This window comes from Trichosurus vulpecula, chromosome 1 (genome assembly GCF_011100635.1).
Source record: "Trichosurus vulpecula isolate mTriVul1 chromosome 1, mTriVul1.pri, whole genome shotgun sequence".
NCBI classification, from domain to species: Eukaryota; Metazoa; Chordata; class Mammalia; order Diprotodontia; family Phalangeridae; genus Trichosurus; species Trichosurus vulpecula.
In genome coordinates, this window is record NC_050573.1 from 543,204,697 (window position 1) to 543,221,120 (window position 16,424).

Genomic DNA, 16,424 nt, shown 5'->3' on the forward strand with positions numbered 1-16,424 from the left:
TGGAATAAGACATAGAATGATACTTTAAAAGATAACTAAAAGACTAGTTTGAATATGATGAATTGCACTGAAGAGGTCAGTTAGAATGGCATGGGATATTATAGGAGGAAGAGATTGCTCTTAAGTCAGTATGGTAGAAGTAACATCTACTAAGGATTTGACACAATCTAGGCTAGATTTTCCCTGAGAAGCAATGAAATCATCCTTTAGATTTAAGTGGTCAAAGGAACTAAGTCTCTTGTCGATATTGCTTCATGGTGGCCTAAGTATGAAAGTTCAGCCTACAAAGAATCAGGAGAAAGCAGCATTACAGAGGCTTCACTGGTACATTTTCATAACAAGGGGCTTAGAAACACTGAGCCAAAAGCTTTTAAGGCTAAAAAAAAAAACGTTTCATTGTCAGTCGAAGGTCATTTTCTATGTAGCTTAGGTAGTGAAAAAATTAAGATTAGGTAGTATTTACAACAGCCAATTAATAATAATTTTTCAATATGCTTTTACATGTCCCTACGATTACTTGACCTTGGCCCTGCCCTGTTGAAGAAAAAAGCAAATAAATGAAATCCTCATCATAAACATGCATTGTCCAGCAAAACAAATTTTGACATTGACCATGCCTAAAAACAGATGTCTTTATGCATTTTCAGTTATCACCTCAGGCGGAAGGTGAGAGGCATATTTCATCTTCGGTATTTTGGACTTTGTGTTTGTCATTATTATGATCAGAGTTCAGAAGTCTTTCATAATAATAGGTAAAGTTTAGTTAAAATATGGTGTGAGGCTAGGGGTTTGAACTTTTCTTCCTTTTGAAAACAAAGGTTTAATGGTGGCTTTAGTTTTTATATTACAGCAATTTCTGGATTTCTTCCCTTGGTATTTCCCTTGTAACAGAGAAAGATAATTAAGAAAATACAACAGCCTACCAAGTATGGCAGAATATGGAACATTTTGCATCCACCTTCCCCTCCCTTTCTAAGGAAATATTTTTCTCATTTCTTCTCTGAGGACAAGATTGACCGATAGAATTACATAGTGTTTGGCTTCATTTTGGTGGGTTTTTTGCTATTTATGCATTGTCATTATTCTTCTTATATTGGTGCAATATCATCCTTCCTGTGGCTAGTTTCATAAATTTGGTTCAACGAAGTTTGTAGATGTTACAACCAGGTAGGAGAATCTCTTAAATACTCATCATGTATCTGTGATCTCATGGATTTGCAAGTTCTCTCCCATGATCAATCAACAAGCATGGTATTAAGTGCCAGCGATGTACTAAGTGCTGGGAATAGAAAAACAGAAATGAAACCATACCTTCACAGAAAAGGTATATATAATATATATACATACATGTACACACACATATAGATAGATTGTCCTTATAAAAAAATTAAAGGTAATTTTGGGAGGGAGCAGGGAGACCAAAAATGGCTTCCTGTAGACTGTGGTGCTTGAGTAAAGAATCCTAAGAAAAAATGAAGACATACATTCCAGTATAAAGGCATAGAGATGAGAGATGGATTATCATATGTGAGGAATAGGAAGACCAGTTTGATTGGATCATAGAGTACAAAGGGGAGATTAATGTATATAAAGGAAGGGGATGCCTTCCCTCCAGTTGGTGTAATGATAAACAATAAAGACCACATAAGAGGAATAAGGAGGTATATTCACTCACTAATCTAGTTATGATGGTGTTCCCTGATAAGAAACATGGTTAGCACAGCAAACAAATTAATTATATACCCATGGAAGCTTTAAATGGCTAAGCTCTAGGGATTAGCAGGCAAGTCTCAGAGCACATGTGGAATGAGACATAGGGGACCCATTTCTACCCCACGCCCAATGTAACTTTGAAGGGGAACTTCTCCACTAGTAGGAGACATTACATCCAGGTGGAAACAGAGATATCCTCAAGACAAACATGACACAGAGTCACCCAAGAGAGGAAGCTGCTTTGAGAAAGGGGACTCCTGGCAGCCAAGTCTGAACCCAAGGGAGCCATGTGAGGTTTTAGGTCTTGCAGTTGCAAGAGTTAGGAGTTGCCTTTGCTATACTTTCCGTTCACATGTGCCTCCCTATTACTGCCCACTCTTCCCATGGACACTGTATTTATGTATGGGGAAAGTGCACCCTAGGTTTATGGAGAGGAATATTTATAACCCCTGGTTTTGCTATGCTTTCTTAGTAAATGCCCTTGCCAATGGCTAATTGTATCTGCAGGCTAATTGTTATTGGGAAGCACACTTGGTGGAAGCTTGTGAATGGTAGGAATATAGACCCACAGGATTACCCTCACCCCCTGATGTAGCATTTATCCTTTTGGGGATCCAATCTATTAGGGTGAGTTAGGAGGGGAGCCCAGAGGCAGTGTTAAATGTAAACTTGTAAAAGGCTTTCAAATTATAATACAAAATTATCTAGGGAGAAGCAGGCAAGTCTCAGAGCAGATGTGGAATAAGACTTAGGGGACACACCTTCCACCCCCAACCCCCACCATGTAACTTTGAAGGGGAACTTTTCCACCAGTAGGAGATATTACATCCAGGTGGAAACAGAAAATAATACACTATTTTATCCTACAGGTAATAAGGAGACACTGGAGTTTATTCAGCAGGGAAGTGCCATAGACCTAGGCTTTGGAAATATCACTTTGGCAGCTTGGGTGCAAGTAACTAAGATTGAAGGGGGACAGACTTGAGGCAGGAAGACCAAATAGGCTGCTATTGCAGAGGTCCAGGTGAGAGGTGATAAGGGCTTACCCTGGAGTACTGGTTATGTGAGTGGAGAGAAGAGCACAGCTTTGAGAGCTATTGTAGAATTAGAAACCAAATTTGGTGATTCCTTTAATATGTACTTTGAGAATGAGGAATCAAAGATGACACCAAGGGTGCAAAGCTGTGTGCCTGGATGGATAGTGGTGCCCTTTACAGAAATAAGTGGGAAAGAGCGTTGGTTTTGGAGTGAAAGACTGAGATCTGTGATGCTGATTGAAACTCATCCATGCCTATTCAATCCTATGTGAGTGGATGTAGAATGAAAGGACAGCTGAGTTCTTGTTGGCCATTGCTTCAGAGTCTGGAGCCTTCTAAGGGATATTTGCCAATAGGTGATCTGGGGAGGTCAGGGTATTCTGGGGGAGAGAAGAGTATCCCAAATATCTGTGCATACATTATGGGTGCCTGGGTCATGTTTGGGTCAAAACTGTCTTGAGTAGTGATAAAAACTACTTACAAACAACTTGATTTACCTTAAAGCTCTGCCAATTGAGGAAACTAGAAATTCTCCTCTTCAAGAACTTTTCTGAACTGACATCTCTTCTGGTTATGAAACCAATTAAAGGAGGGATCTCCCTTCTTTGTGCCAGGAGAATTCTGGGAATCATGGTACTTCCATGTTAGGTGATCTGGTCAAGCCCCATTTTCCCGTTTGTAATTTGCTGTCCCTGGCAAGTTGGCAAGGAAGTATTTTTAACACAGTCCCTGTCCTAAATTGAGAGCAGTTCTCTCTGCTCAGTGTCCTTTTGCTTGCTTCCCCAGTGATACAGTAAATTCCCAAAGAGCTGGTGATACAGTATTGTATGCAATCCCCCATGTACAGATGAAGATTAGTTATTCCTCTAATGAGACTGGAGCATGCCCAGATCACCCAACAGAAGCACCCTGCTTCTCCTACCACATGGATAGGAGTGGGGGGGGTCTCCTTTGGTTGACACAAGCAGACCAGGTTATGTCTGACCAGACATGGGTAGTCTTGAGAGCTTTCTTGCCTGGTCTTTCCTGTTGCATCTAAATGATGAGGGTTTGAGTTGAAAGGTCCTCGACACCCCAAAGTACCAACACACGGGGTCCTGCCGAAAGAATTCGACTCAAGCTTTCTCAGCCAAGGGAAAAGATAAAGTTTATTAAGAGTTAGCCACATAGGCCTGCCCCCAAGACATCCCACCCCTTGAGAGGCCTGTAAGGAAAGCGAGCCAGACCAATGTGAGCTAGATTGGATCTGACCACCTTCATGGAGGCAAGATGGAGATTATATACACAAAGGTTTCGGGAGGGATTGAGGGATGGTCTGGGGTGACCAGAGGAGGGGTCTAGGGAGGGACTTAAGGAGGAGTCTAAGGAAGAGTTTGAAAGGACTTTGATGAAGTCAGACTCCCGGGTGGGGGAAATAGCTGAAGGCTATATGGAAATGAAAAACCCGTAAAGGGCTTGGAGCTAGGGTATAGATATTTTGATCAGGTTTAAGGATGGGAAACAGGATTAAGGGCGGGAGGTGATTGGGAAGACAAGATTAAGGGTGGGAAACAGCTGGACAATAGAGGACTGGGCAAGGTAGGCATTTGGGCTTAATGGTTATAGCCTCAGGCCAAGGCCAGGTAGAGTGGGAAGATTCAAGGAGAGTTCAAGGGTTCAAGGGGTTCCCAGAGACTGTGCCCTCATCACAGAGATTGAAGACCATAGTTCACCCACAACTCAGGAGCCATCAAATGAACCAGGAAGTGGAAAACCTTCTCCCCGTGCTCTTTTACCCTGCCTCCAAGAAATAGGTTTGGTTTTTTGTTTGTTATTATTTTGTCTTGTTTGTCCTCTATTTTGGGTTCCAGTGGTGATAACAACTAGACTAGGAGTTCAAACCATGGACATCTTGGAGCCAGGCTTCCAGGTGGGATGCTGCATCTAGCCAGCCTGGTAGGGAAACCTGGAGAAGCCAGGGTGCCTGGGACTCAAGCCCAAAACAGATTTTGAACTTGGGACCAGTATTGTGCTCAAAGAATTGAGTAGTGAAGTTAATTCCCTTCTCCTCCCCAAAGACTGTCATTTTGTGGGTTCTGTAGCTCTAGAATTTGTCATTTCTTCAGGTGTTTGGAGGGATTTAGGGGAGCACTCAAGCATGTCCCTGTTTTCATGTTGCCATCTTGGTTCCACGCCTCCCTCCCCCCCCCCCCCGCTCTGAATTACTGTTTTTTTCTACAGTTATGAAGTAGGGGGAAACTTTTGGATAGTTGATTATATCTGTCTGGAGATCATCCCCTTTTTGGCAATCAATCTGTCACCTAGGGGCTGAGAGCATTTTATGAGTTATTCAGAATCCATAGTTTAACTTTTCTAGCTCTGCTGAGAAAGGAAGCTACAGAGGACTAATACCTTTGGCCTAAACTAAAACCCTCTAGAACTAATCTCATTATCTCCAAAACAGATGGGTCACTTTGCAGCAAGGGCCTTTGGATTTTCTCCATCCTGCTGCTCCTCCCCCTTCGAGGGAGGTGTAGTGGTAGCAGAGAAATCAAAGAAAGTTCGATGGCCTTGAATAAGCCTCCCCATGGGGGGGGAAAGGGAAATCACACTATGTTCCAAGCACCGGGCTTAGCATTGCACAATTATTCAACCATTTGATCCTCTCTCCAACCCTGGGAGGTAGGTACTGTTATCCTTATAGATGAGGAAACTGAGGCAAATAGGGGTTAAGTTACCTGCCCAGGATCACACGGCTATTGAGGGTCTGAGTTCATATTTGAATGTGTCTGACTCCAGGCCCTGCACTCTATCCCTAGCTGCCCCAATCTAGGATCACCTATTTTGCATTTAAATAACCCACAAATGCTAAATCAAATAGTTTTCAATGTGACTTTATTTGCATAATGTGAAAAATATACAGAGTGAAGTTATTAAGTATGAACTGGCATAAGACCGTTCGCCATGAATCTGAAAGTATCAACCTGATTCCATATCTTATTTCAAGATTTTTTTTCTTTAAGGAATGCCATTGCCTGTGATGGGATATTGAGAGGGGGAAAGTGGTCCTACACTTCAACCAGAAGGAATACTACCTTCTAAGAAACAAAACAATTCTTCTATAATTCCCTGGGCTTGAGTGAGCTTGAATTGGCTCTGGGACAGAAGATACTTGTCTAGATCTTCAAACCTATTATTTAGTGAAAGGGTGGTGTAAAGCTCCTGCACGGTATGAAAAGCCCGTTGGAGCTTGTCTTGTATTTGTACACTGCTTGAGAGACCCTGGACTTGAGGCATGAGGTCTGTGAAGGCCAACTGTAATTTCAGAGCAATGATACGGGACATGGCCAGAGCCTGGATTTCCAAGAGCTGCAAGAAAAAGGGAGGACAGACAGACTTTAGTAAGTATGCAGCTGTTGCCCATTTTAGCACTAATTCTAGATTTCTGAAAAAAGACCTAATTAATAATGCCCTCTGCCTTCCATCACCTCCTCTTTAATTGCTTTGGCATAGATTTAGAAGACATACACACACACACAGATATCCAGTAGGCAATTGGAAATAGTTGGAACTTTTTTTACACAAATCCTGGATTAGGCATTCTAAGACTCCATTTAAATGCTTACTCTTTTACTCATTCCCTGTGGGATTGTGGGGAAGATATTTTATACCTCAATCTCATCTGCAAAACAAATTAGTTGAATTCCAAAGTTGTTGCCAACTACAAAAACTTCTTTAGGCTACCTTTCCTGTTAATAGTACCACCATTCTTCTAGTCACTCAGGTTCAAAAGTCATCTTTGGATTAGGGGGAAAAATTATAGTAAAAGGAAAAATCAGTTGCCACAATCAGCTGACTTAAAGGATTTCTAGTCTCTCTTCTGTTATCCTGCTTCAATTCCTTGTTAGCCCCTAAGTATCTGAGGGCCACTTTGAACTCAGGTCTTCCTGCCTCCAGGGCCAGTGCTCTATGCACCATGCCACCCAGCTGCCCGATGCATCTTACTGTACTGTTCTGGTCCACAGCTAGAACTAGCATGATGTGCTCAGTGCTGGGCCCCAGGTACTGACATGCTACTTCTCCCCCCTCCTAGCCCCAGCTACCTGTTTGCTGTCTTCCTCATCTGCTTTGGGCTGTGTCTGAGGGTCCTGTGGAGGTCAGGTCCTTCTCTTGAGGCTTTTTCTTCCTCTCTCATAAGATCCACCTGGCCTGGGAAACTTGTGCTTGTGCAGAAGCAGCCAAGATGACTTAGATCTGGAATACTTCTTCATAATCCCTAATAAACTCAATCCTAAACCTTATCTGTCCCTGTCTTCCTCTGTTCCTCCTGAGGGGCTTTTTTTGTAGTTTTGGAGCAAGATCATAACTGGGAGTCACAAAATCCAAGTTTGAATCCTGCCTCCACTTTGAGCTTTGAAAGTTAAACCTTCCTGAGGCCCTTGTCTCTTCCTTTCCTAAGTGAAAGGGATACCTCCAAGACTCCTTTCAGCTCTATATCTGCAACCTTTTGATTCTAGGTCTTTTCCTTCTCTTCCTTCAGCATGTTCTGGTTTTTATGGAATCTAGCTTTCTCTTGAAAAAGGTACCTTGGTACCTTCTCCAAGGCTGACTGTTGCTCCTCTCAAACATCAGGGTTCAGGGACAACTGGGATACCACTCCTTTGCTCTCTTTCTGCCACAACCACTGCAACTCTGCAAGCAAGTTGTCTTTTGAAGTCCACTGCTTCCTGTCTAGTTACTTGTTGCTTGTCATCTCTGGACCTCCAGCTGACCTTCCCCCTCTCCAAGTAGGACTACTTGTTTCAGCCTTACCCTAATATTTGCTTCCTTCAAATACCCTGGCCTTCTAGAGTCCACATTCAGAAGACCTTGTCACTAAGCTACACCAGACTCAGGTTGATTTCATAGCTATTTCTCCTGCATATTAAGGAGTGGTCACCTAGCTACAGCTTCTGTATACAACAGGATACAAAAAAATAAACCAAACAACTGACAAGTTTTCCAAGAGCCTTGATAATCTTATCCCTAGAATACTTTCCTTTATTCCCAACCTGACATTCTCTCTAGTTTTTCTGTCTCATGCCCAAACAAGCAAGAGGGCAAGAGAATCTTCCTCTAGAGGCACATTTTAAAAGGCAGCTCCCTGAGAACCCCTCCCCTCAAGTTCCACAATAGCTCCCACCATATTGGAAAAGTCATTATCTGGCTGCCTGGATGATACTGAAAGATCTCAGTGCCTTTCAAATCACTATGCTGAGGATTATCTTTTCTTTCCCCCTTCCTAAATTTACCTTTTTTTTTTTTTTTTTTTTTAGGTCTAGCAGAAGTCCCTATTCTCCATGAAATCTTCCTCAAATAATCTTAAAACTTACTTTATTTTTTGCCATTTTATTTTCACATACTATATTTAGTACTTATGAAGGCTACACAAGCCATGAGTAGCTACCCTCAAGGAAGTCATAGGTATGCCTTCAAAGATATACTATTGTCTATTGATACTTCAGATAGAAGGTTCGCTAGAGCCTCTGAGGGATCCGGAAAGTTTCAAAGTCAGCTAGGGTAGTTAATGCATAAGTAATTGGTAACTAAAGTGCCATTAGCAGTGTTGAGGTCTCAGTATTATGAGTTTACCTTGAAGCCTAAAGCATGGTGCCATTTTCTTTTCAATCTCCTGTGATTTGTTGGACACAATTACCCTATGGTAAGTCAGACCTATGGTCTATATAGCTGCCTTAAGGTCTTGAGTTTCATAGAGTGTCATTTCCAAAGGTTCTGTAATCCAAGACTTCCTGAAGATTCCAGCTTTTGACATGTTTAATATTATGTTAGGAACATGCCATGTTGTCTACCAATTCATCTTAATCTATTCTTGTGATCTGTTAAAATATACATTGACTTCAGGTCTTACATATTGGCCAACACCATTCTTCTAGTTACCCTCAATTTTCAGCCTGGTCGTTGTTCCAACTTCCTCATTCTCACCCCCCCCCCCCCAGTCCTATATCCAGTTGTAGAGTCTTATTGATTCCATATCTTCCATCTGTTCCCTTCTTTCTACTTATATGGCCCCCACCCTGCTTCAGACCCTTGTTGCCTTACCCAGACTATCATGCTAGCCTCTCATCTAGATTCCTGGCCCCTCATTTATTTCTGATTAGTTGCCACAAGGCACCAAAGCAATCTTTCTAAAGCAGTAGCCTGTCATATCCTTACCTGAGAACTTTCCACAGTTTCCTGTTGCCTCTGTCATTTTTTACACTCCATTTTCTATTTACTTTTCTAGGTTTATTTTCACTTTCCCTCTCTCCTTTTATAGATTCAGTTCCAGCCATGCTACCTACTTGCTGTTCCCCCAAACTTGAGAGATTCCTACCTTCAAATAAGATTGACCACTTACATGTCTAGAACATACTTTCATCTCTATGTCATGAGAGTCCCTGCTTGACTTCAAGGTTTAGTTCTTGTATTATTCTCCTATGGTTGACCTTTCTGGATCCCCCAATTGGATTGAGTTTATTATGGATTAATAAGAAGTATTCCAGATCTAAGTCATCTTGGCTGCTTCTGCATAAGCACAAGTTCCCCAGGCCAGGCACATCTTATGAGAGTTCTCACTAGCCTCCAATATTTACATGGTAAAGTTTTCCTAGTTGAATGCTCCTTGAAGCTTGAGGCAATTGGGCATTTGCAATACATAGGAGCAACACTAAACAAATGTTCTTGAGGTCACCCATCTGATCTACAAAGAGATATCAATTTGACATTAATTTTCCATGTGCCTGTAAGTCTGATACCTTTGTATCGCTGTCGACATTTTCGAACAGGCTCCTACTCCACTTGATCCACAGCTCAAATAGGGCCTTATGGCAATTCTGCCCATCCACAGAACCTTGCTTTCTTTGATAAGCCTGATGGAACAAAGCATTTGGAAAGCTTGAAGATATAGGTCTGCCTTGTAACAGTGTTCTTCAGAACTGAGGCATGCTGCATTTATTAAGGAGTCAGCAATTTATAATTCCTTCCCTATAGTTGGAGACCATCCTCTTATACATGCCATAAAAAGATAATTGCCATAATGGAAAGGCTAGCATGGCTAAGTAGAATCTAGAAGCTTGCTTCTATCACTTTACCATCCCCCCCAATTACCCACACATACCACCACCCCTGCACCTCCTGGTGTACCTTGCTAGGTTGGTAAAGACCTGGCAGTGTGGCATAACAAATAAAGTCAGTATCCATCAAAGCTTGTACCCCCTTGTACAGTCTTGGGCATATTGAGAGGCAATGTCCCCAACATAGGGTTTAAGCCTTGGCCAGAATCAAATGATTCTAATATGATCATTCTGGGCATTATACTTTAGGAACATTGATGGAATAGAGATCAAAAGAACATTTAGAATGCTGACAGGCCTTTAGAGCATGTCAGATGAATAGACAATGACTAGTCAAGAGAAGGGAAGACTTTAAAGTCCTTGAATGAGCTAGCCTGTACTGGAGGTTAGGGGTTTTTTTGGTTAACTACTGCTCCTAGTAGGAAGAATGGGGGGTGGGGGAGGTAGACTTAGATTATACATAAAGGAATTGTGTAGGGAGTGAGTGGGGGCAACTTACCAAATTATAATGGGCTGCCTTAAGAAATAATGACTGGGTTCTTCTTTACTAGGTCATTAAACACAAGTTGGGTGACTGCTTGTTAAATGACAAGGGACCAAATGGCTCTATATGATTTTTTATGCTAAATGGCCTGAGGTTCCTTCCAACTTAGATTCTTTAAAAATGGTCTTAGAAAGGAACTGGTTGGTGTTAGAAGTAGCTTAGAGCATAGAAAACCTTACCCATTCAATTGCATCATAGAGATGGTACAAGAGTTTTCTGATGTTGTTCTTGGCACCTCTGATATTTTCCAATGCATGCTTATATGCCTGGGGCTGGAGGTGGCTTGGCAGAGAACCTAGTGATATGAAGTAGGCTGTGCCTTTTGAAGACACGTCTCCAAAATAACCTCCATCTTCCTCTGAAGCTTCTTGGATAGTAGCTATTTTGAATGTTTAAAAAAACATTAATAATTCTACTTGAACATACTAAGTTAACATTTACTAAGCACCTATTATATGCCAGGCAACGTGCCAAAGGCTGGGAGTACAAGAGGCAGCAAGACTGTCCCTGCCCTCAGTCTAATGGGGGAGGCAACATGCAAACAAATATATGCAAAGCAAGCTATATGCAGGGTAAATAGGGCATAATTAACAGAGGGAGGCATTCGAATTAAGAGGGGCTAAAGACCAATAGTGAGCCAATCTTAGAGACCTTGACAATCCATAGGATATTCCCTTTGCTTCTGTTGTGAGGAAAGCTAAACTATGCCATGTGACCAAATCCATCAGGACATCCCGTTTTCCTTAAACCAAGGCATCAGGCGCTAGAATCATAAAGCAGCATCAGATTCTTATTCAGAGCTGAATATGTAACAGTCATAAGACTGCTGTACTCTTAAAAATAAACTTACATGCAAGTGATTAGTAGCAACTTTACATATAAAGGAAGCTAGATGACTAAGTCATAGGGTACATCATGAAACAGTCTAATCAGAAATTAGCCAGACTGTTTTACACTCCAATGCAGAACTGAATAAGGGAGAAGGCCAGAGGAATTGTGTGTAGCTGGATAGTCACTGACCCTCATTTGGTGAGAGTGGGAAGTATTTGTCCATAGTTGTTTTGAATTCTTCTAGTGTTTCTTTCTCCTCTTGGATTTCAGACCAGATTTTCTCTTCAGACACAGACCTTGTGCTCACATTACTGATGCTTATGGCATCGTCCTTGCTCGAGTAACCACTACTGGCATTCATCAATGAATCACTTTCTTTTGATGGTTGAGCTTTGTCAGGTATGATCTCTTTAGATGAAGGTGGTATCTAGAAAGAGAAACAAATTTATAATGCCTTAGGCTCATGTTATGGTACCAGTATTTTCAGCTTCTTAATATCCCCAAACATGTACTAGTAAATACTAGGTTTCAACCAAACCAGATTTTTGGGTCTTACTAGGTTACATGTTTTTGTCAACTTTCTTGATGTATGTGACCATTGCTATTTGGGGACATCTAACCTATTTTAAAGGTTAGGAAGGCCTTCCAGTAATAATCTATAGGAATTGAAAAGTGCTGACAAGATCTACCCGAATAGAGATCAGCAAATGTTCCCATCTTTGTATCTGTAGCAGTGGGCTTTCCATATCGTAGGCATTTGTGTCAACTATTTTTTTTGGGCTTCAATTAGTCAAGGTAGACAAGAATCTATTTTACCATTATAAATATTTAACAGTTTTAAGTTTCTTCCAATAATTTTAGTGCTCCCTCTTATCTAACACCACGTAGAATTTGTGTTCAAATGTGCATTTTGTTTGTATTTTGAAGTCTGTTACCATGAAGAGGCAAGGTTCAGTGGGGAAAAAAATGTTGGAAGGGGAAGTGCTTTGTAACTCCCCATTTAGAGAATGAAGGAATAGAGGCATATATAGTTCTGAGAGACAGGGACACTAGATAAGAGACTAATTTTAGGCACAGAAACAAAAGTGCAGGTTAGACAACTGAGTATGGAAGTAGATATCAGGTGTTAGTCAAAAAGGACAGAAAGCAAGGGAAACATAATTACAAAAACATGGTTTTGGAGAAACATGGTAATGGGCGGGGGTGGGGGGGAAGAGGAATAGGTTTGAGTGGGACGTGTAGAGCTGGCTCCACATAAAGGTATGAGTCTGAAATTTAAGGCTTACAAAATTTGCTGGGACAACTCCATGTGGAAAAGAGGTTTGGGCATGTCCTGCTGTATGAAGGAAACAGCTGAGGAAGGGGCAGGTACAAGGCACCACAGTCCCTTTCAAGAAACCCTGCCATACTTAATGGGAAGAAACTAGCTGATGCTTCACCTGATCTCCATGCTGCCTTTGCTCATGGCTCTACTACCTTCCTTATAGATACGGGGGCGCGGTCTGGGCCTGGAGTCAGAAGACTGGGGTTCAAATGTGCCCTGAGATATTTACTAGCTGTGCGATTCTGGGCAAGTCACAATGTGTCTGCTCAGTTTCCTCAACTGCAAAATGAGAATGAAAAATAGCACCCGCCTCAAAGGTTATTTTTGCGGATCAAATGAGTTATTTTTCAAAGTACCTGGTACATGGTAGGTACTTACTAAATGCTAACTCCTTCTCTCTGCAGCCCTTCCCAAAACTTTTTTTAATGTTGTCATCAGTTAGTACTGAGGACAAAGGTATAGATTTCCCTCTGTATTTAGAGGAAAAAACTTGATGTTTTACTTATATCACCCAGGTTTACCTTGCTGTTAAGATTTCCTTTTAATTAGTCAAATGTTTCACTTGTTGATAGTGGTTCCCTCCCTAGATTTTATACCAGGTTAAAGTTTATTCATTTTATCAGTTAGCTTTGGCATCTATCCATTCATTTTTTGTATAATCTTTTCCCAGGCCCTTTATTCTGCCTTCTTCAGTTTTCCACCTATCAATATATTCAATTTAGTTCCTTTTCAAAAGAACACACTTTAAAGAAAGAGGAATTTATATAGAACCCTTCTTCAGTGTACCAGAGTTAGCTCTTTAATTCAGTCTTGAATTTAAAAGGAAATATTTTAAAAAGTTTAGAAGAGCAATATGTAGTAGAAAGCCTCCAAAAGGCCCATGTTCAACACACCTAGGTTATTTACTTCTTTCTTATAATGAACTCAGTGCCAAGCTCTGATAGGATGCTATACACTAAGACAATTTTGAGCTGTTAGACCCAGGACTGGATTATTTTCACAGTGGAATCAGAATTAGCTCAGACTGTTAGTCAAAATTACCTCCTGTGGTGCTTGTGGTATGCTCATTCTCTCTTGGGTGATAGGCTCACTTGAAGCTGAAAATGAAAGCATTATTAGTTAAAAGCTAGAAGGTGTTGATTGGCATACCCTCCAGTAAGATAAACTCGTACCAGTGGTGACAAGTCTTTGGGCCAGGAGAAATTAAACCACCACTTGTACTTTTTCCTTCTGCCTTAAAAAGAAATGGCCAGTGCAAGGGAAGTTTCTATTTCACAGAAAATGACTACATTGAATTCAGAGGCTGATTACTCTAAAATCTTTACCATTAAGATGTTTAACAATTCTAATGCGGTTAGGTGATTTACAGCAATAATCCCATATTCAGGATCTCATCTCAATGCTTTTCTTTAAGGCATCTGTTGCCTACTTTCTACTGATTGGTACAAATACAAATAGGTATTCTGAGGTAGCATGCCATAACAGAAAGGGCATTGAATTTGGAGGTAGAGGGATTGGGTTCAAATCCTGCTCTACTTACTGCCTGTGTGACCTTGGACAAGTACCTTCCCTTTCTCTGGACTGGGGTAATTCATTTGCAAAAGGGAGGGGCTAGATGAGATGATCTCTACAGCCCCTTCCACATCCAAATACTATGATTTATTCTCCATCTAGCCTTAGGCTGACTCCAAACATAATTAAAGGTCATAAAGCCCCAGGTGATATGCTCATGGTAAGACTAGAACTTTGTCTGTAGAGCATAGTCATCTTGCTGGGAAGAACATTCCATTCATTTTGCCAGCATATTGCTATTTTATTTTATTATAACCTTTATATCACCTAGGTCTAGTACTTAGAGATTGTTTCTCCTATATTCCCAGACAATAGGGCTCCTAGGCTGCATCACCTTGGGGTTGGGCAAAAAGACTTTGGTTTCCAAAAACCAAAGCAGATGTTTTGGCCCAACTATGGAAGTAATCAGAGCTCTCAAGTAATTCCAGGTCAAAGCTCTGAGATTTGACAGTTTTTGAGTGTGATATTTTAGCGTCACTTCATTCCTGGCCAACAAGAGGGAGTTTTGCTTGAATTAGTAGGCAAACTTTCTCCAATCCAAATTCCAGTTTTAACCAACTAAAGAGAGGGTACTATCTTACTTGTCAATTTAAAACAGGACTATCTCCTCTTTCAAGAGGTTCTGCTAAGTACATCAGGGTCACTTCCAGTTAAACCAATGTTCACTTACCTTTGGTAGCGAGCCTAGCCACAATCTCTTTTGCATCAATAAGTATCTCGGAGACAGTCTTCTCCATCTGTGATGGGCTTGTTCTGGTTTCTGCAAGATGGAGAGTCTCTTTGCCAATAGTGGATATATAGTCTATGCAAGACTCCTTTATGCCAGTAGCAGTGATATGGCTAAAGCTATACCCGGCCATTTTTTCTTCTCAGTCCAATCTAAAGGGAACGTTGGACTGATTACATGAATCTCAAAGAGACATTACATTATATTGGATAGAAGTACTCTGGGGAATTTCACCTTAGCAGAAGAACACATGTGGCCATGCAGTATAATGGCAAAAGCACCTGATTAGGAATTAGAACACCTGGGTTTCAGTTTGTGTTCTGGCACAGCTGTAATGTTGGGCAGGTATTTTAACAATGTAGTTTGTTCCTAAGTGGTACAGTGCATAGAGCACCAGGCCTGAATTCAAGAAGACCAAAGTTCAAATCCATCATCAGATACTTACTAGCTGTGTGACCCTGGACAAGTCACCTAACCCTGTTGCCCTCAGCCCCCTTATCTGTAAAATGGGCTGGAGAAAGAAATGGCAAACCACTCTAGAATCTTTACCCAGAAAACCCCAAATGGGGTCACATATCTCACATGACTGAAAAAATGACTGAACAACCATCTGTAAGATGGGGGATACATACTTTTACTGTCTGGCACACAGGATCATTGAGGACCAAGTGAAATTAACATATGTGAAGAGCAAGAAAATTATCCATAAGTGCGAAAAACACGGTCCAAACTTTTGGGTGCTGGACAAAAAGAGGGAGGTGGAGAAGAAACCTGCCAAAATCTAAGGATACAACACCAGTTGCTGTTGCCATATCCTTTGGGTCTTGTTTCAAGGAGAACTTTTACCCCCTCTCCCTGCTTCCTCACCTATATTTCCCTAGCCCTTTTAGCCTGCATTTATACATGTGCACATCAGTATTAGGTGCCACCATATTGCAACTTGGGCTCTGAGGGTGTTTCTTTGGAGGCCAGAGGAAGAAAACAGGGAAAGTTCATATGGATCTAGAAGGGTACAAGGAAACCTTTTCCCATGTCAAGTCCAAGAATTCTTCCACCTTGCTTGAAATAGCAGTGCAAAATAATTATTTAATACGAATTTATATGTTAGTGTAACTCCTTGTCATCTGAAGATGCAAGTGATCCTGAGAAAAAGCATCTTACTTTCTAGAGGCCTGTATGGAAGGAGGACCACAGTTTTGAGCTTGTGTCTGGATGGTGTAGACCAATGAAGGGTTAGGAGAACAATTATAGTGATTCTAAGGAGGTTAGTGCTAGTCAAGTCATTAGTGAGATGGCAAGCTGGAAGGGGAAAAGGCCTGCATCTACTAGAGTCTGTGTAGCCTCATGTTTTCTCTTCACTTAGAGTATAGCTGGCATTTTAGAAGTTTATTTCCTTTCCAGAGGGATTCGTATTAGCACAGACCATATACAAATCAGGTTTTACTTTCCTTCTGTGAAGCACATGAGGAGAGCTGAATGGCCAACTTAGAACTGCCTATTTTCACTCAACTCCCCAGTCTTGTAAGCAGTCAGTTCAGTTCCAAGGCATACCCTCTGGAAGTCAGATCAGAATTTTGTTGGCAGA

At 41.3% G+C, this 16,424-nt stretch overlaps 1 protein-coding gene across 1 annotated transcript; it reads right to left on the minus strand.

Moving 5' to 3' along the window:
* Positions 1-5,804: 5,804 nt before the first annotated feature.
* LOC118834068 (perilipin-3-like) lies at positions 5,805-14,849 on the minus strand. The gene is made up of 7 exons (XM_036741516.1): positions 14,783-14,849; positions 13,582-13,637; positions 11,406-11,643; positions 10,565-10,764; positions 9,542-9,637; positions 6,833-6,847; positions 5,805-6,098 (listed from the first exon to the last, which is right to left on the minus strand). Exons 1-7 carry the CDS (start codon positions 14,847-14,849, stop codon positions 5,805-5,807), a joined length of 966 nt encoding a protein of 321 aa, XP_036597411.1.
* Between the last annotated feature and the right edge of the window lie 1,575 nt (positions 14,850-16,424).